Source organism: Thunnus maccoyii, chromosome 18, assembly GCF_910596095.1.
Source record: "Thunnus maccoyii chromosome 18, fThuMac1.1, whole genome shotgun sequence".
Lineage (NCBI taxonomy): Eukaryota > Metazoa > Chordata > Actinopteri > Scombriformes > Scombridae > Thunnus > Thunnus maccoyii.
The window spans coordinates 7,584,194-7,606,029 of NC_056550.1; the positions used below are offsets into that span (position 1 = coordinate 7,584,194).

Genomic DNA, 21,836 nt, shown 5'->3' on the forward strand with positions numbered 1-21,836 from the left:
CATTTATTGCACTATTAGCTATTTGGACCATTTATTTTTAGCTAACTACTTCAACCATTTACTTATAGCCAACTGTGTGAACTGTTAATTCATTACTTTTGGCAAACAGTTTCACCCTCTCTGCTCATTTGCTAACTAAGCTAGTTCTTCAGGTGTTACAGCTGGCTCAATATGTGGATAGCATTCTTTAATCAAATTGTAACCTCTATTTTTCTTTTTGAATTGAGCGCCACAATCTTTTCAGTTACCCCCAGCTGGCAACTGCAGAGGTACCCCACATGTACTCCTGGTTAGGAATCATTGTCTTAACCATGACAGCAAAAATAAATCTTAGTTCATATTATGGAGCCAACATTGTTTCATCTATGACAAAGAAAAACGTAATGCAGAAATTTAAAACCTATCATGCAAATGCTGCCAAAAATAGAAGATTTTGCTTTCATCTTTCATGATCATTGCATATTTAACCTGTATATCAACTTTTAAGTTAACTTTTAAGATAACTCAGACATTCCAGGTATTTGATAATATTCAACTATTTTATTTTTACTTTTAGGCTGCTCTACTTTCTTTAAGTCAACATCTTCACGGTGTAACTTTGTTTCAGATGCAGATTGACAGAATCCTTGAGGTGGAACAATGTTTTCCAGACTAACTAAATGCACTCATAATCTGTCTAAAGACAGTCTGAAAGAGTCAGAATGGGGTTAAGCACTCCCCTCAAACGCCTCCCTGCAAAGACAGGAAGAAGAAGCATGGGAGCGAGGAAGCCTGTGTGTGTATGCAACAGAAATAGAGACAGAGATTATTTATGTGCATATGTGTGATAGAAAGATGATTGAGGATACATCTGCAATAAAACAAAAAGAAATTCGGGCAGAAAAATGTCAGATGAAATTGAAACAGGTGTTTTTATAAGCGCAACAAAAGTGACAAAAATATGTTTCAGAAATAAGAAGAGGAGCATACTTGAAGCATTTTTTTTTTACGTGTATTCATAATTCATATACATATTGACAGGTTTGTAATACAGCATGGTTTTGATAGTGTAACTGTCTTCTTTCAGCTTGACTTTTTTACAAGAATAACAATAAAAAATGATAAAGACAACACCATGTACGACTCACTTTTAAATTTTATGGCAATGCTTCTTTTGAATGGATTTTGCATCTCCCGATCAAATTGCTGCTGTGTCACTGGAGGGAACCATTCGAAAGTACTTGGTTAGGTTTGCTCCCCATTGGCCCGAACAGTTGGCCAATCACAGCTGTTCGTATGACACCCTCTCCAAAGTTTTCAGCTCCAAAAATGTTTCATCACTGTCCGAGGGACTGACGCCTGTCAGTCAAACTTAACTCCCTGTGTAGAACAGACGCGCTTGTGCACCCAGTTCTACACTGATGAAAACTCCTCCTCAGTGTCCCGTCCTTCATCTTTTTCCAGTCACCATGGTCAAAGATGGCAGACACGCATTAGTCCATAGTGTTATCTCCTCCTCTTACAAGGCTCCTTCTCTTTGCACATTACGAACATTTGTACTTGAAAAATAAGATTGTGTCCGTCTGATTTTTCATGAATACTACTCTGTACCGTAAAAACCCCAGTGATGAAAAATAAGAACACTTTTCAAAAGGACCAAAATGGAATCAAAGACCCAGATATTTGCATTTTTCACTTTCACACACACTCACTTCTCACTCATACACGTGACTTTTGAAAGGCAACAGATGTCCGTTCTACAAGGCAATAATGTCTTTGTGGCAAACTCGACCCTGACATTCCAGACAACATGACTCTGGCTCCTCCCTCTCCAGGAATGAAAAAGAAAAGGGAATAAAAAAAAATTCCAATTCATGTGTTGACTGAATATAGTGAGATACATCCATTTCATTTTTATGAGTAAATACTGATGAGGATACAAAATAATAATGAGGACTAAAATAATAAATGTGATCAGCCTAATGTCATAAGATAAAATACTACTTGTGAGAGGAAAAACTCTCCCCTTTTCTCTGGGTTTGACACCCGATTTGCTCCCAATACGTCTCTTCAAAGCAAACAAAAGAAAACCTGAAAAAAAAAAAAAAGGTAAATGATAATACAGATGATAAACAAAAGTTTAACACTTAGAGGGTGTCTCAGGAAAATCAAAGTGAGCCTAGAGAGGAAGCTTGTTTCTTTTGTTCTTTACAGAAAAGTTCCTTCGTTCCTCCGTCAGGCTTGACGTCTCATTTAATTCCACTTCGATCTTTGTAGTTGTTTTTTTTTTTAAAAGTCTTTTTCTTGTAGCGCCGTTCCTTTATGTTGCATGTCCTTTTTTTTTTTCTTTTTCTGCTTTTAAGTAAAGAGCAATAATTCTCTTAGAAGAAAAGGTTTCTTTCTGCAATGTCTTAAATGTAAATTATGCTGATTCCTGGTGAGAAATTGTACATTCCCTTTTGTTGTTCTCTGTCATAAGATGCCAGTCCTGTCCTTTCACGTTTGGGGCTGCTTCACAAACATCTCTCATTTCTCAGTCTTCTGTGGTCCAAACTTACCTAAGAAAGGAAACACAAACAATTTGAGATTAGCAGCTCACACTTAAGTCCACAACGCACAGGTTCTTTAACAGAGACAACTTCTGGGAAGAGTAGCAGGAGTGCAGAGTGAAAATGAATCTTTTGAATTGGACTAATAGGCAGCTAATCACAGATTCTGTTATTATTACCAAACAGGCTGACAAAGAGAAGTGAAAGTCCTATACTGACTACAGTATCTGACTGACATAGTTAAAATGCGTATGTGCAAGTTGAAGTGATCACCTAAATTTCTAATTTGTTTCTAATTCAGTAAATTTTAAAAAGCGGACTGTGACTTTTCCAATCTGAACATATTCACAGACATCATTCAAGACTTATAAGCACCTGATACATTTCAACGGTAAAACGTTACTTTCTAACAAATCAAACAGCTGTTACTAGGTAAATTTCACTTAGATCAGACATCTACTGCTATGTGATTGGTTATATACATTGGTGCAAAGCATGATGAAGCAAAGAGAAGTTGTATTCACAAACCCTTAGCACACCATCACTATTCTGCTAATCCTACACAAGACGAAAGAAAAGGAAAGACGTGGTTTGTGTGTTTAGTTTCCATGAGGACAGGCAGAAAGTGTGTGTGTGTGTGTGTGTGTGTGTGTGTGTGTGTGTGTGTGTGTGTGTGTGTGTGTGTGTGAGGTGGGAGGGGGGGCTGACAGGGAGTGACAGGCAGGAGTGCAGCCACTAAGGTGAGGTGAGGAGGAGTGCGAGAGCTGGATGATTTTTCTCAGCAAGAGTCCAAGAACTGGCCGACAAAGAGCCTAGAGTAGCTGTTGTGGTGCAGCGTGAAATTAAATTGGAACACGACATGTTTGAATAGAAAAGGTATAAACAGCCCCGAGGCAACAAATTAGAGTCTATTTACTGACGGTCCTTTAATGAGAAAGCACACATCCACCGGGTAATGAAACAACAGTGTTTCCCAGATGAAAATGTACTTATGGTGATTGAACCTGTTGGGTGGGGAGGCGGGGTCTTATACTGCAGAGTTGGCTGCAAAACAGCATTACATTACATCCTAACATCCAAGTAGGGAAGTTTCAGTCTATACCATCTAAACGTTAGGGTGGACTGCCAAAATAAGTTTTGTATCTGGGGAACACTGAGCAACATTATGAACAAATTAAGTGTTAATGAAAGCGCCCTGAATGTGGCTTGATACATACTGACCTGATCTAAGTAACAGGAAAATGTAAGAAGATTATTCCATATCAATCTGTAGGGATACATGTGATGTACTGTGTAAAGTCCTGACGCGGGACGGTATGGGCATTAGAATGAGATGCAAATAAAATCAATTTCAACTTTGGAAACAAGTGATTGACGAGGCGTAGATTGCCGTTGCAACACAAAAACACATAGTACAAAGATAATAGAGGAATCTTATAGACATAAAATGTATGTTTGGCTGAGATTGAACTCTTAACAACCAGAACTGAAAATACAACTGATAAAACTTCACCAAGTTCAACCCAGCATAAAGCCAAATGGAAACAATCAATAACTTGAGTATCAATCATGTAGTCATTAAACTCTCTACTCAACAGTTTTGCATTGAAAGTCATTCTCTACACAAGTTTCCTTTTTCTTTGTTCCTTGGATTAAGCTCTGTGAAAGTTTTATGGTGAAAAATCGGCCGAACGTACATGTTTCACCTGTAATGGTGAGTAGCGCTGTTCAACACCTCAGAGAAGTCAGGAAGTGTCTGTCTGTCTACACTAATTAGATGAATGACTGTCAATCACATATCAAAAGAGACACCCAGGTGGAGCAGCGTTCCCTATTTGGACCTGTTTTTCTCTCTGACAAAACAGCCAAACAGGCTTAAAACACAGTGACTGAACCAGGAAATAAAGATAATAAAATTTAGGTAAAGAAACAATATAAAAGCAATTTACAGCAACTGGTGTCGTTTCTACCAGCTGATGAAAAGACATGAAAAGACATACATTAATTAATATCTATTAAGCTACAGATTCATGATTTTGAGACTCCTGTACCATTGAAGCACTACAAATAAACTGAACCCGGGTTATTTTTAAGGTCGGTTCTTTAATCGGCAGTTTTATACATTTTAGCATAATTTATGGTCGCGCTGCAGCCTCTACTCTCTGTCCTCTGCACTCTGTGTTGGTGTTTGACCGAGGGCGGGGCTCAACCCCTCCACACACGTGCACACACACACACACAGAGCAGACAGCAGAGCAGAGGGGTCGCGGTGGAGACAGTGAAGCAGGTGAGGTGAAGATAATGTTTTACTTGAGTTAACGACAATTAAGTTCATTACTCTGAGTGCAATGAAACCTTTGCAAGTACAAAGCAAATAAAGCCTCTTTCACACATGCAGTCTATCCCTGAAATGTTCAGGAACATTTATGTACGGGGTCATGTGTGAATGGGAGCAGGGATCAATATTCAGGGAAAATGCCGGTACGGTTGTGTTGTGAATAAAAGCAGTAACATTGCAGGCGAGGGCACCTGAAGGGTTACGTCTGTCTGACGAAAGACGCTTTCACGTGGAGCAAGCGAACCAATCACAAGACTCGGCTGAATAGAGGAGACATTGCTATTTTTTGAGTGAGCAAATATTTTAAATAAAATGTGCATACTCTTTTTTAAATGTTTATTCACGTAACTTAAACTGTATTGCTTTCATAAAGCCATATCGATTATTCAAAGCTCCGTCAGACGCTAAGCCACACTCAAGCTGATTATTCAAAATCTTCAATGTGATGGAGCTTTGAATAATTGATCCAGTGGTTCTGTTGTGCTGTAGGGGGCATTTTGCTGACATGGTCTGGGTCCACTTGTCCCCTTAGAGGGAAGCGTCACTGCAAATCAATACAAAATTGTTCTGAGTGATCACCTTAGGTGTTCAATTGTGTTGAGATCTGGTGACTGTGAAGGTCATAGCATATGATTCACATCATTTTCATACTCATCAAAGCATTCAGTGGCCCCTCGTGCCCTATGGATGGGGGCACTGTCATCCTGGAAGAGACCACTCCCATCAGGATAGAAATGTTTCATCATACGATAAAGGTGATCATTCAGAACAACTTTGTATTGATTTGCAGTGACCCTTCCCTCTAAGGGGACAAGTGGACCCAAACCATGCCAGCAAATGCCCCTCACTGCATAACAGAGCCACCAGATCCCCTCACTGTAGGGGTCAAGCACTCAGACCTGTACCGGTTTTTCTTTTAATTTGTCACCTGTCTGTATTTTTAAACCGGACCAATAAGGAGTATTAATAAGAGAACTAGTATTGATAAAATCCTAACGATACCTACCTTTATTCTAAACTGATATTCTCTACATGTCTTACTCTTTATCAAACACACACACATACAACTGAGTCTAAACTTACAGCTCCCAGACTCCTGTGTCTCTTCTTCCTCTGCATTTCTCTCAGCCTCTCTCTGACTGCTCCAGGTACACTGACTTGGCTGGCCGGATGCTCTGGGTAAACTGAGTGATGAAGAGAGGGGGGGAGATGAGAGAGACAAAGAAAGACAACGGTTGGGGTTAGAGGACGGCTCAGTCAGTGACAAGGAACTAAAGCATTGAAAATGAGAGTATTTTCACAGAATCAAACAAAAAGAAATCTATATCTTGTTTCAACCAACCTCTCCTTCTTTACCTTGTGCTTCGGACACCGAAGTGAGAAGTTATCTTCATTCAGAGAGCAATCTGGAAGGGGGAGAGTAATTATCAATACATTACAGAGATTGCCACATAGAGCTCAGCTAGTCACCTCTTACAATAGTCTGCTACTTTAAACAGGCACAAACGTCAATTCTTGGGAAACAGTATTTTACGCCAACTAACTTAACAGGGTGCCTGTGTTTAATGTATCCACTCACCTGCTTCAATAGCGCACATGTAGTGGTAGCGAAGTGTACAGCCTTTGCTGTAGCAGCCAAGGGTTGAGCCAACCATCTCACAGAATGAGCAGCACTGAGTGTAGACAGACAGAATGGCAAAGGAGAAATCAATACACCTCAAAACTGTACTAGACAGTGAAGAGCGGCTGAGGGCCTGGCAAGATGATAGAAATCGATTAACGCATAACACTATTAATTATATACTGTAGAGCATATTCTGGTAAAATGTTTACTGTTTTATATATTTCATAACATATAACATAACATCTGAACCTCTGACACACGTCTTCTTATGAGTTAACACTGGAATTCAAAAACTGCCTTTTAAACAGTTACAGTCAACATTATATATGCCAGAAATAATGAGAACCTGAACTATCCCAAAACAAAACAGGTCAAATAGACACAGAGGACACTCACTGTTTCTCTGGCGCCATCTAGTGCCTCTTGCAGGCCGTACAGTCTCCCATTGACAAGGTACACTCCACTGGTCCACACTATACATCCTTCATGGACCCACAGCTCCTCTGGGTCTAGGGGCATCTGAGGCAGCTGGGCGAGTTGTGCCAAGGGTCCCAGGGAGTCCAAGGCTGGCGGTGGGGGCTGGAAGGGCAGGGACGCCTTACTATTGGATGGTACCATTCTGGGGGATTCCTCACTCGATTTGTGCCTCCGTTTAAAGCGGGGATGTGAGGTCAGCTTTCTGTGTTGAGGTCGTTGTTGGGCTTCATCTGTCGGCTGCTGCGGCTGTTTTTGCATTTGTTGCTGGTCAATCTCAAGGTCCGGCTCTCTCTTAAGCTCAGGGATAGGTCGGATATCTAGATTCATGTCCCAGGTTAGTGATGTTGTTTTACTGGTAGTTGTGGAGGAGGAAGAGGAGGAGGAGGAGGAGGCAGTGCTGGTGAGCATGCCAGCCACAGGCATTATCATTTCCTCCTTACCAGGTGGAGAGGAAGTTCTAACGGTAGTGGTAAGAGACACTGGGTTTGAATCTAGGCTGATGGCATAGTCAGTCTCAGTTGAGGGCATGGTAAACTGAGCATCTTGTGTTTGTGTTTCTTGGATAGTACTCAAAGCATTTGAGCTTATGTCTGAATTTGGTCCTGTTTTGTTTGTGCCTGTGGTCGCTTGACATTGTCTGACCTGGGGCGGGTTCTTGGGGAGCTTTGCAGCATATTCAGCTGGATAGTAAGGCCCATAGAGATCTCCAAGGTGTTTGTAATTTGCCCATTTCTGACAAAGGCAGCAAAGCAGGCGACCAGAGTGATTGGTCTCTGTAATCACAGGGCCTGAAACAACATAGCCAGATGAAGGAAGTGCTTTTCCTGACTGAAGTGTAGTTTCCACCTCGTCTGTCTCCCTATTCTCTGCTTCTCTGTCTCTCCTAGATAACTGGAAGGAAAGAGCTGAGGACAGGATAGATTCAATTCCACTTCCGCTTGCTTTCCCACTGACTGCACTACGCTCTCCTTTCATCTTGTCCTCCTCAGCATTTACAATGGTGCACACTGCCCCAATCTCTGGTATTTTTTTCTCCACATGTATGTGTGGAACAAACGGGCCCTTTCTATTTGGATCCAGGAGTGCTCTATTTGTGCCGAGACTCCCTCCTGCCCCTAAAGGTGTATCTGGGTCATCTTTGGCCACCGACTGTGTCACAGCTGCCGCCGCCGCCGCTGCTCCCCTCCTCCTTCTCCTCTGTCGTCCTCTTCCTTCTAGTGGCTCGTCTTCATCTTTCACACCTTTGCGTCTCCGTCGCACAGGTTTGACTTCAATCTCTGGCTGTGTGTCCTCACTCTCAACATCTACTTTCACTACCTGGGTTAAAATGGGTGGGGCCAACGGGGGAGTGCTTTCATTGTCTGGCAGAGCAGGGGCTGCGGAGTCTTCTGTGCTGCTGATAGTCTGCACTGTCTGTGGGGCTGTGGGTGCAGCTACAGTTGGAGTGGGCGGGGCTGGAGGTGCACTCACAGTTGTGTTCTGAGCCTGGGCTGGAGACTGGGCCTGCACTGGTGTTTGGGCTTGGTTCTGGGCCCGTTTTTGTTTATTCACACTCCCTACTGGCCTGCCCTTCTTCTTGCCAGATGGGAAATAGCCTTTAGGTACAATACTCTCTGGTGGCTTAGAATCTTGTGGCGACAGACTGGACCTACCAGAGGACATCTGATGTTGTCTGTTCAGCATGTGTCCTTGATGGGGCGGGGTGCCTCCATAGTAGTCGCTGCCAGGATAATCATCAAATCCCATGCCAGATTCTTGAAGTTTCTGTCGAAGAAGGTTAGCGGCAGACTGCTCTCCTCTCCTTGTCTCGAGCTGCTGGTAGGTGTTAGTGAAATGCTGAATGTCTGACAGGGCAGATGAAGATGGAGGTGGGGAGCCCTGGACTGGGCGAGGAAGAGGAGGAGGAGGGGGTAAAGGTCCGAGCAAAGTAAAGTCCTCCTTGTCACCGGATGCTGATGCCACAGCAGCTCCTAATCCAAAGTCAAAATCTTGTTGTTTGAGGGCTTGGGACGTCTGATGGGGATCACATGGGTAGGCAGATGGAGGTAAAGGCCCAGTCTCATCAACTCCTCTGAAAGGAATCATGTCATTTAATGAGTGACTTTCATCCATGTAACTATCATCCCCCCCTGCAACCCTGGGGAAATGTGCTAAGTCTTGGTCCTGTGAATCATTAAACGGTGGTATTTCTGAGTGAGAGAAGACTGGGTAATGATTTGACTCGTCATCAGCATGGCCTGCTGGCTTTTTAATATTTGGTGTGATTTTCTGCACTATTGCCTCTAGTTTCAAACCCCGTCCTTTCCTGGGAGGCAAAACCTTGGTATTACCACCTGATGGAGATAGAGGTTGTGAATAGGTATTATCTCCGGGCAGAGGGGAAGACAGCCTGGGACATGGAATATCTGAACTGGATGAGTCATCTTCATTGTGATGGCCTGACTCAGACTGAGCCCCAGGGGAATGATGTGAGTTTGTGGCAGCCCTCTGCTGAGACGCATCCTGAAGTTGCCTTTTGGCGGGAATAGGAGAGATAAAAGAACGAACTCTCCTTCTCAATATTAGGGGATTTGTGTCTCCAGAACCTCCAGCTTTATTTTGACGCTGCACCTGTGGCTGAGTGGAGTTCATGTCAGCAGGAAGCTTAGTGGAGCTGGGTGGAGGAGGAGGGCAGGGATGTTTGGCTTCCTCGGCGGCTCCTCTGGAGACATAAGGTTCAGCAGCACTTGGGCCATGAGTCTTTTGTGGAGGAACAGGGCCATGTGAAGCTACAGGAGCAGGAGCAGGAGCGGGAGCGGGAGCAGGGGCAGGAGGTGGTTGTGTTCTGTAGAAAGAGTCTCCCTCTATCATTCTAGCACCTTCTCTTCCAGGGTGTGTTGAATCCCACATTTTCATATCAAAGTATCGATGATGGAGTGAAGTTTTGGTTGCATGTTGCTCGCTGGGTATGTCAGTTTGGGAGATCATCCTCTGTCTCTGCTCTGATTGACTGACCTTGTGTCTTCCTGGGGAAGAACCAGGTTGCATCATCATCTCCTTAGCTGGTCTGTTCATTGCTTTTACCCAGTCATTCATGTCATGGGGGTGATGAGGGTGGCCACGAGGGTGAGGATACATTTGAAGCTTATTTGTGGGTTGAGTCTGGGGGGATAAACTGTGGTATGGATGGTGTGGGGGGAAATGGGGGTTACCGCGTGGCATTATATTGCCTTCTCTTGTATCTCCAAATCGATAACCAGGAAAACTGCTGGCATTGCCAGTTGATAAATCAACACCATGGAGATAGGACTGATGCCTTGATGGTGAAGATAAAGGATTAGTGCTCATAGGATGAGGAGGCAAGGGCCTAAAGGGGTCAGCATTCATTACAACTGATGAATGAACAGACTTGGAATGATACTCCATATCAGGCTCATTAGCTCCTCCACTTCCATGATGATCAGTTTGTAAATTTGCAGCATCTGGGCCAGCCTCTTTTGATGCTGTTTCCATTTTCACCACTTGTTTCTCTACAGTATCCTTTTTACTCAGATCATTGGCTGCTGCTGGAGAGGAAAATGGCTGTTGAATCACAGAGGCTCCACTCTGACTTTTCTCCCGCTCTCTCTCTCTATCAGTTTCCCTGTCCCTCTCTGGTGTGCTGCGTCGGTTTGGCGACACATCACAGATGACAGAGCGCCGCTCTGATGGGGCTAATATGGAGCCTGATGATTTTTGAGACTCAGTTTGACCAATGCTGCCTGTTAACGGCTCTGGCTCTTGCAAAAGGAGCTCCTGCACAGCAGAGGATGGAGTGGACACATTAGATAATGCTTTTCTCTGTGGAAGAGAATAGTCAGCTAAGTTTATATGTTTTGGTGGGGGTTGCTGAGACTCTGTAGCCTGTGGTAAATGACTCTGGGACACACCCCCTTCAGATTTTTCAGCATTTTGTAATATCTTTGTATTTGTCACTTCTGACTTCACTGAGGACGGAGAATCTGTTGCAAAATCAGGCTCCCCTCCATGCCTCTGGTTTGGATGTGGGGGCTTTCCAGAGCTACCCATTTGGGCAGAATGAGCCGATGCCTCAGTGGCTCCACTTTGCATCCTCATACTTTCAGCCATGCCATACGGGTGTCTGGTTTGAAACTGTTGTTGAACTTGCAGATGTGCAGGAAATGCCTGTTCTGGCCTGCCATAACGTCTGTCTAAATTGTAACCTTGAAGAACCTCCTGTAAAAGACTTGGAAACTGCTGCATTTGAGAATTATCCTCATGACCTTTAGCTGCTGCTGCTTGCCCTCTCTTCACCAACGCCTCTGCTACAGATCCCACATCTTTTGGATGCACAGGGCCATAACCAGTTTGTGATTGTTGGTACCCTAAGTATCTGGAATTTGATTCCATTACTCCCGCTGGGCCAGCCCTCCCTCTGTTCTTCATTGACAAATCTGAGCCATATGTTGATTCTAGGTAGCCATATTTATGTGGTCCAGACTGGGGAGGATTCTGAGGCCGTCCAAAATTTGATTTCTGATGGGATTGGTGATGGGAGGAATATAGACTCAGGTCAACACCTTCCTCCCCATTATGACTGCTTGACTCTCTTAAATAAGACTGTGGCTGTTTCTCCTCTACACAGTTGTCTTGGGGTTGTTTGCTTTTTTCAGTGTGACTTCCCTCAGACCGAGCTGAAACAATCACACCAACGCTACTAGCACTTTGCTGTTCCTCAGATGTGTGCTTTTCTTCCCTCTCATTACTGTGTAATCTGGGTGCAGTGTGCAACCTATTTTCTTTGTCCTGACCATTCTGTGTATCAGCTTCTCCATCTCGTTGCATTTGGTTACTGCCTTTCTCTATTTTTTCAGCCGCACCGTCACTTTCATTTTTGATGACTTCATTTTTAATTTCTGCTGTCTTTCTATGGCCACCTCTCTGGTCATTATATGTTAAACCAGGCTCTGAGACACAATTTGGCTGGGGTGGAGGAATACTGGAGGAGGTGGATGAGGGGGATGAGGAAACTGGAGGTGTTGAATGTGAATTTGGGCCAGTCTCTGACGATTGACATCCAAAAGATGGAGATGAGGATGAAGAGGGAACGTGAGCTTCATTTCCTTTCGTTTCAGAAACAGCTGGTTCTTTTAACGGAGAATCACATGTGACTGTTTTAACATTTGATGCTTGTCCAGTCTGTGGTTGGGTTTGACTGTGAGAAGGAAGATGATAGCCAGCTGGTTCAGATCCACTGCTTGCACCGCTCATCTGCCTCACTCTTCCTTGTTCCCCCTCGGAAAACTGATCCTCTCGCTCCACCTTGGTCCCCGATGAGCCTCCAACCGACACCAATGAGGAGTCTTCATCGGCACCAGCATCTAAACTGGCACCATCACCAGTCCCCGCTGCACTTCCATCTTTGACTGTGCTAGTACTTGAAGCCGCACTTGCATTTCTACTCCTTGGTTGTGATGGGGGCACGCCATGTGATGGCTGTTGCATCTGCCCGCCATCTTTCCCCTTCCTATGTGAAAGCACTGTGTCAGTGAGGAGCATGTGCTGAACTGTGTTTGGTAAATTGGCTACTTGTGAGCTCAAGGCATTAAGACTATTCAGGCCGGTATCCTGCATTTTGTCGAGTGGAGAAGATGAATAAACAGAGGAGCCTTCCTCGCGGGATCCAATTCCTGTACCTGGACCCATTTTGTTGCGGCCTGTTGAAGGAAGACTACTTCCTCCAACTGCACTCATGCTATGAGCTTTATGACTGCCACTGCTACCACAACTACTGATGCTGCTATTTGAGTTGGGTGTGGGACTTAACTGAGGCATGGTCTGCAGTAATCTACCATGACCGTGGCTGCTACGGGGGTTTGATGTAGGAGGATGTGAAGGACCATGACCTGAGGGGTTTCCATGTGCCTCTGAGACACCCATCAAAGGGGAAGGAGAGGAGCTACAGCTGGGAGAATGTACTGCGGAGGCAGCTGGAGAGGGGTTGGATATCGGGCTAAAGTTTTGGTTAATTTGGGTTTGTTGAGCAGTGGGATGCATCGGGGATTTGGCTATTTCTTGGGATGCTGCTTGAGGTATACTGGGATTGGAGGCTTGATGATGTTTAGCATATATAGAGCTTGGAGACGGGCCCTGGTGCTGCATCTTGAGAGAGTTGTCAAAACCCACCCCTAAATTGTGCTGTGAGTTGCGGTGCTGTAGTGTGGCTTGCTTGTGAAGTGAAAGTGTCTGTGGGGAATATCCAGGATAAGTTGAAGCATGGTAACTCTGTTGAACATTCTCCATTGGCCCCACATTATTAGCAGCAACTGAACCAGAGACTGAGTTTGAACTGGAGTTGACACTGGGAGAACTGTTGACTTTGGGATCAAACCCAGTGCTAGCAGCCCCATCGAGATATCTCTGCAGAGGGGGGCTGTACATTCCTGATGACCCTGTGGATGCTCCACCCTGTGGGGAGTAATGCGGGTACTGAGGGGTCATTCTGTGCCCAGAGTGTGGATAGCTCCTATGCTGCTGTCCATGGTGGACAGCTGGGAAGGTTTGTCCATGCTGGCGGTGCTGCATTTGAGAACCTGGCACTGCCTGCATTGCAGGGTTCTGACTCATATTGTACTGATGAGAAGGAGAGAACGCTCCAGCACCTCCACCTGAACCAGCACTGGAAGCATAGTCTACTGGATATGGTGACATCAGGCCAGATGATGGTGCAGAGCCAGATCCAGCATGCCTGTACTGGTGAGGTAAATGTCCGTCGATATTAGGGTACCCAAAGCCTGCCCCATAAGCCATACCCCCCCTTCTGTGCCTGTCTTTCCCACCCATTGAAAAATAGTAATCCATGGCATCTTTCCTGTAAGGGTTGTTACTGCTGCCACTGTGAATGGTACCCTGTGTTGGCGGTGGCTCCACAGCTCCTCTGTTTCGAGCACTGTAAGCAAGCATGTGGCTGGCTTGACTGGGGTGGTGATGGGCTCTGTGCAGGCTCTGCTGTTGCATCCCTACGTAATCATCTGTCATCCTTGGGGAGATTTGAGGGTCTGCTGGCTGAGGGGGATACGGAGGTCCTCCTCCTCCCCTCCCACTGAACCCAGGGGGGAGAGAGGGGGGAGCCGGACTGTTAGAAAAATTCTGCATTTTTTCCCCCGAAGTTTGGATTAAAAACGGAAATATCTGTCAATGTCTATACCAGGGAATGCCTCTGATCAAAAACTGGAAGGCTTATGGCAGTAACCATAAATGCAAAAGAGAGTCTAAGGCCTGGCAGTAAAACAAGGAAATGCTTTTAAAATCCACCCAAGAGTTGAAGCAGAGGAATATATATCACTTTTTTGTAGCAGAAAATGGGTTGAACAGAGAATGATGTTATCAAATTGTAAAAATCTTCTTCGGTGTGATGATGGTATATGGTTGTTTCCACTAAAAAAAAGGTTCACATAACAGCTGGGTCTTAAAAAATGGAATTTTCTTTAAAAAAAAAAAAAAAAGAAGAGAGAGATATGTAGTGAAGCAAGTTTCTACTGCAGAAAAATACTAGATTAAACGTATGTAGTCATTCGCATGAAGCTAAAGCAGTTTGGCACTGAGCAGGCAATGATATCATGGATGAGTGACACACCACAGTGTGAGATGTTCAACCTTAAATGTCTTTACATGTGTTTGTTCTGCTATAATAGCTCAAGCAAACAGAGCTATTTTAGGATTAAATTCTGTGGTGATCCAATAGCATCTTGTGTAACAAAAAAAAAATCTCAATAAAACCATTGAGACTGTGTTCCGTCACAACAATCCCTCAGTTCATCAACATGTGTAAGTTTGCCAGGACCTGACTCACACCTGTGTGAGATGAAAACTGCAGTAACGCAAATTAAGAGGTCTGAATACCGACCTTCACTAAACACTCCCGGAGGCAAACACTCCATTGACATTCTCATCAGCTCTTGGATGCAGTGTAATACTTTTTGAGATGTTCTTTTTCTTGGTCATTCCCTTTCAAATGCTGTTCTCTTTTTTTGTATTTTGCTGCTGCATGCATTCATTTGGACTGTAGAAGTCTTTGGTCCCTATTTAGTAATTGTTCTTTCCTTGACTGTGTTCAGATTCTTCTTGGTGCTCTCCCTGTATCTTCAGCATTTAGCTGTCTTACCTTTGTTTTTTTCTGTCAACCATCATTTAATTCTACCTAGTTCCATGGCAACAATTTCCCAAAAGGAGGGTAATCCATTTATTCCACTTCAAGTTCAGTCAATTCAAGCTCCCGTTTTCCGTTTCTCTTCAGTATTTCCATGCAGATAAGTTCATTTTCCAGGAGCTGCTGACCAGAAGCCTTCACAACTCTGCAGATACAAAAGATAAATAAATAAAAAAAAGTTAGCATGCAGAAATGAAAAGTCAACATTTATTTAACATACCTTCTGCTAAAGTACTGTTGTTATAATTAAATAATTATAAGAGGAATGCCTTGTGGTCACACAATAAAAAGCCTTTCTGAGCTTGACAGTTTAATAACTGTTTGTCAGAATATTTTTATTCATCAATTTAATTTCAGCTGTAAATATTACATATTTACAAATGCAACAAGCAACATGATCAATGACATTAGGTTTAAGCCTTTGTTTGGGCCCTCTCTAACTTTGATGATCTCATTCTTTAAATATTGATGCTGTGTTTACTGAAACAGAAAAATCTCATCTAGGATCTAGGATCACATACGACAGATTACACTAGTACTCAGTATTTCCTGTAAGTCGACACAGGTCTATAACAGATATATTCAAATCACAATGTTAACACGACTTCCTCATCGCTTCCCTACTTAAAAGGTTTGCTGGCCTCATATCGACGCACCTATTTTAATATGTATTGTGAGAACAGCGTTTACTGTGGCTGGAGCTTTAACAATACATGCCTAAGCTGTCTCCTCTGACTGATAGCAAACAGGGACAGTGGAGAGAAAAGTGGGTTCACGACAGCATGCAATTAAGGCAACAAAGTAACATAGACAAGGTCACAAACACTACTTTGCATGTAAACAAACAACCTCATGGAGCCAAGACAGAAGCGGTCCATGTCCCACCTCTTTACAATGAGACTGAAGACCATTAACTTCACTGTATTTAACTTGTTTAATGGGCTTTAATTATTAGGGGTGATAATTAAAGGGATGGTGCCACCTTTATGAGGTCAGTGCCCATAATTGCCATGTGTGACACAATACACTGTAAAATGGTTAATGGCCCTAAAACAACTTTGGGTGACTTTTGTTATAGTGTAGACTTAATGTGAACCACACAATAACAAGTCATCACTGTTTATATGATTAGAACTACTGGTATAAGTGGTGTTATGTGTCTGTCAGTACTATCATTAGTGTGAATCTTCACCAATGTAATGTATTGTTTTATTCACAGAGAAGGTGATGAGCAGTTGAATGAAGAACAGGAGAATAAAAGAGGACCACCAGGGGGGCTACAAAACAAACTGGTCACACATTGTAAATCAAATTGAGTCAAACATACTGCCATTACCAAACAGGTCTGTGTTCAGGTGTCACCTTTGAGGGTCAAAAGTGGTGTACACGGGTGATCCAGTGTAAAATTTAGAAGGATTTTATAGATCTCCAGCCGTGCATGAGCTCATATCTTGATTACTAATTAATCACAGCAGCTCACTGTGCACGACCAGGCAGCAGCATTCACAATACACAGAACAGTGCAGCATTAATACTAAGTGGCTCAGTGCAGTCTGTCAGCAAGTCAATCAATTGCATAGCAGCCTATATTAATCGAGAAGAGCATACGCAATGTGTTTTGCAGGCAGATAAGTTAATGATCCAACGGCAGCTCTGTTGTATGTTGATGGTTTGTCGTCTCGGATGGTCATCAACGCAAAACATTGGTTTTTTGTACCACAGCCTTACTAGCTACATTAGCCAAAAGCAAGGTATACGCATTACAATTAGCTTTGTAGTGCTGCCTCTTTAGCTTTGTAAGGTTAGCGTTAGCTAAAATACCACATATATATATATAACTGCTACTGCAAATGAAATATGCGAGCTAGTCGCATATATTGGGAGCTAGCTAAGCCACAATCACTGGTTAGCATCTTAGCAAGCCAGCTAATTTGCGTTTATTACATTATTACAAGCATTTGAGACGACAGGCTAAAGGCACGGGGCAGCCAGGCAGCGTTTAGCTACCAGAGAGAGGTGATTAGGTGCAGATGTTCCCCCCTCAGAAATTCAGTGGGGCTGTGAGTAAATGGGTTAGCTAGCATAAATAACGTATACTAGCAAGAGACATGGTGTGGGTACTGCATCAGAAAATTATCATTACGCAGCCTGACATTTTCCTTCAATAAACACAGCTAACGTTTTGCAGGGAGAGGCAAGTCAGCCAGAGACAGGCTAGCTAACATACTCAAATGCATACCTGAAAACGGAGCAATACAAGGCCCCGCGAAGAGTGAAAGGCTGTTTTGTGACAATCCCGCTGCTGTGGCAGGAAACCCCAGTCTTGAGTCGACTGCTCCGCCGCTTTTCCCTCACCCTTTTGAGTCCAGACAACCCCGACCAGCGGCGGCGAAGTCGGGGGGCCCGTCACGACACTCAGATCCCGGGCCTTTCTTCCGATTCCCCCTTTTTTCTTTTGTCCTCACCTCCAAAAATGATGAGAGCAGAGCACAATCGGGGTGCCTGTGGGTCCCGTAACCAGTGAGGTCCATACACCCCCGCCCCCTCCCCTCTTGTTCCCTCGCCTCTCTCTCTCTCCCTCTTTCACACACCGCTTAGGTGATTCCACCTATCTCGAACTAAAATTAAACACATTGCCATCACATAAGCCTCCACTAACACATGAAGATCTCAAACGTCAGTTTCCGCCACTAATTTGCATTTGCATGCCTTCATCAGTAGCTAGACCTATTCGTTTCCCTGTTAGACTACTGTTTTTTTTTCTTGCAACAGAAAGACCGCCTTGAAAATGCATACACACTCATATTCCTGCACCCCCTCCCTCATCTCTCCATCACATCCCTCTATCTCCCCTCCCTCTCTGACGCTTTAGCTATTTCATTGATTTTCACCTATTTCCACCATAAAATCTAAGATTGAACCAATATTGCAAATGTAAATTTTGTATGTCTGGACTGAGCGTTTTGCTACAGCTCCTTTGTTCTTATTTCACCTCAAATGAAAATGAATTAGGGTAGCTTAATGAAGGCACCAGGGTACAAAGGCAATGAGGAGAGGAGACAGGCTTGAATGGAATGGTAGGTTATGTCTGAAATGAATAAGTCAATAACAGATATCACATAATTTGAGAGCAAATAGGTAAGCCTGCATTAGAGGAAGATTGCAGTGAAATGGATGAAGCTTGTTAAGTTTATCGTGGTCTCTTAATGCAGAAACACAGATCTATTGTACACGCAGTGCAGCTGTGTTGTATTTTTCACAAAGAAAAGACACATAATATGTAGCTGTTGGCTGACGTTTGACACAACATGCTCAGAACATCATCATGACCAGAACAACAATGGAGGAGCTAAATAGAATCCTTTTCCCATTAAATTTATTGTGTTGTCTCTGCCTTAGCTTATCTGCTCTCACACAGGGCCAGTGAGTGCAGTGCAGACACACTCACACTCTCCTACCATCATAATGATGTGCCCTCTGCCCCCCATCCATGGTGCTGCACTTTTAATGTACTGCTGTGTGTCATACACACACACACATACACACACACACACACACCACTGCACATGCATTAAGACCTACAGCAAACCACAAATGCACATACAAAGACTCACACACACACAATGCAGTCTGAAATGCACAAAAGCAGTTAGTACACAAGCACACACACACATACACACACGTGCACGTATGCAGTCACTCACTTAACCTGTCAATCACCAGAGTAAAATTTCTCTTAGTTTCTAAACAACAGTTCAACACATTTCATTCCCTTGCAGAGTCTATTTCTATCATAGTTGCCATAGCAACTGCATCACAGAGCATGTGGATAATTTTTAGGAGACGTACCTACATTTGCTTTTCACATGTGCAATTTCATGCAGACACCCTCACTTGCCGGTTCAATTCTTCATCCATGAATCACCTGAAAGCAGTTGTGTACTTGTATTGCCACTAAGTCAAAGGGGAAGAGCTGAGAGGCGAGATTAAGGGCATTGATACTCTGAACCAGCAAGTCAGCCAGCCAGGCCTATCCAATCAACAGGAACGCCTGCTGGGATACACACAGACTGTCTCCATCACCTACAAGGTCACAAAATCTTCTACAGAAGAGGCTCAAAGCACACAGTTGTAAAGGAAGCAACTAGTTTAGAACGCATTTAATTCTCTCCACATCTTTCTTACACGCACAATGATGTACACACACACAATCTCTTCTAATGTGTGGACAAATGTTGGTGCTTTTTGCACTGTTGCAGCGAAATAGTGCAGGTTCAAACCTGCTGTTTCCCCTCTAGTTACAAAGAGATTATTCTGATAAGCAGAAGAACAGAATCTAGCAGATGATTAAGCATTTATCTTTCAATTTGCTTATATACTTTGTTTTTAAATTGTACAAACCTAAAGTCACCTTTGAAACAGATTTTGAAAATTAAAAAATCTTTAAATCAACCATTTAAATAATTTATATATTTGCTTATACAATATTTATAAAATATTATATATTTATAGCTTATAGAGGAAAGAAAAACATCGTTTTAGCCTCAACCAGACAGAGTGCATGTTGATTCTATTGTCCTATATCCATTGGACATAGTTTTTATTTTATCTAAAATGACGCTAAAATATGAGAACTTAATTTTATGTTACTGTGTTTTTATTACAGGAAACATCCCAAGGCTGCACTGCATTGTGTAGCTAATGGTTCTTATTGTCATGACTTGTGTTCTCTCCTGCACAGTATCTGCTGACAAGAATGCTTGAAATGTTACAGAGCCTTGAATAAATATGAGAACTAAACAATGTGTTGACTACATTATGTATAAGACCTTCACATTACAGAGTCCAGCACAACCCAGCTACAGTAGGTAAACTTGTGAATATACTATACGAGCTTGAGACAGCTCAGTATTCACACCATCGACTTTTACAGAAATCTGAGCAAATATCTGCACTCATTAGCTAAAGCAAACACAATATGTGAGCTCTCACGACAAAATGACTCGCATTGCCCTTCATATGCCAAAACTAAATGAAGACATTTTGCATCAGTGAAAAGATTTACATAGAATTAAATTCAATGTGTTGAATCTGCCTGTCTAGTTCTCAACAAAAGGTCTATAGTGTCCACAGGCCTGAGACGCTGGCAAGTTAGATGTCACTCAAGCAGGAGAACGGGCAATTAAAACTCAGCTGGAGCATAGTTCCATAACCTGAGCGCCTGGAAAGAGGAACAGTGGATAAGTACCTGCACTGTGTGCTAACTGCTCACCCTGAATACAATCCACTTTTAGGGTCATTTTTATGTAAAGGTGTGAAGCTAGTTAGAGGGTTCTTTCTGCTTCTGATTATGTCCATAATAACCATTAATGACTCCATTTTGAGTGCTGATGCTTTGATAACATTTGTAAGAATCACTTGTTCCCCTAGTTACTAATATTAAAATATACTGTTCATTTTATATATAGACTAATAACAAACATTTCATACTACAGCTCACATACTGTTAGGATGATATCAGGATTTTTTTATTTATACATATACCTATATACATTTAAATACTTGTATATAAAATGTACAATATAATGATCATTTATGACAGTGTCCTTAAAGTACTTGGCTTTGATTTTGTAAAACAGTGGATAAAATAGAGACCATTCTGCACCTCATATACCAAAGTTTGCCCAGAATACTAGTCTGGACAACACTAGCATCCTGCAGCAGTCAATTCATACAGCAGCAACAAATGACCTGCCTCAACACAGCAGTGATTTGCAGTTTCCTTGATGACCACATGGAGTCAGAGTCATACAACAAAAATGCAGCAGTGATCTGATGCTCAGTATCTGGCCTTGGGTTTACAGCAGTAGGCTGAATAAGAAGAAATATCCTTTATATTCTTTTGTCTGAAACCCCGGTCCATCAATCCCTTTGAAGTGTGTGCTTCTAAAGTTGTGCTTTGGTAAAATTTCACAGTCTTTGATCCTTCTTCATCTGGCGTGTCCTACAATATCACAATTAGTGTCCCACGGACATTTAATGTTATATCAGTGGAATGGGCACCGCTTTGATAACACATGATAATACATAATACTGAGGACACAGAGAAATGAGATCTTGAACTTTGATTGCGTCTAGGTGTGGTGCCCCTCTCACAATTTCAAACTCTTGTAGATCAAAGAGCATGACGCAGCCCTGTTGAAATACACTTGCAGCAGATCCAACTCTAAATCACTGACCTTAACCAAATCTGATGATGCGAAGATGTATTTTTCTCAAAGGGACTTCAGTGATACATACTGAGTATTTGTTCTCTCCACCACCATTAGAATGATTGTTCCCATCTTACAAGTGATATCTGCCAAATCAAATAACATGGAAGCACACACTGCGGCTCTAAATAGCATACACACTTGTTTGCTTGTTTATCAAATATGAGAGGTGGCATATAGCATTGAAATGATTCACAGCACTGTTTAAGTATCAGTGACAAGCAGTGACCAGCAGGGAGCGCTCTCTCCTAATGTCCCTCACCACTTTCACATAACTCTCTTTCACACTGAGGCCTGCTGCCACACTCTCCTCGTCTCCTAGCAACCGCAGAACCCTGCCTCCAATCACTACGGATACCGGCAGGGATGGAGGGAGGGTGGAAGAGTGTGAAAGAGGCAGAGGAGGAGG

At 43.0% G+C, this 21,836-nt stretch overlaps 1 protein-coding gene across 2 annotated transcripts; it reads right to left on the bottom strand.

Moving 5' to 3' along the window:
* Positions 1-892: 892 nt before the first annotated feature.
* Positions 893-18,007, bottom strand: tcf20 (transcription factor 20). Of its 2 annotated transcripts, none has more exons than XM_042391927.1 (6): positions 17,395-18,007; positions 6,887-15,300; positions 6,446-6,539; positions 6,223-6,272; positions 5,950-6,050; positions 893-2,537 (listed from the first exon to the last, which is right to left on the bottom strand). In XM_042391927.1, the coding sequence occupies exons 2-5, from the start codon at positions 14,099-14,101 to the stop codon at positions 5,991-5,993; spliced, it is 7,419 nt and encodes a 2,472-aa protein (XP_042247861.1). In that variant the 5' UTR covers positions 14,102-15,300; positions 17,395-18,007; the 3' UTR covers positions 893-2,537; positions 5,950-5,990. The 2 variants fall into 2 exon arrangements, with proteins under 2 accessions (XP_042247861.1, XP_042247860.1); XM_042391926.1 differs by having other exon boundaries at positions 6,209-6,272; positions 17,395-18,005.
* Between the last annotated feature and the right edge of the window lie 3,829 nt (positions 18,008-21,836).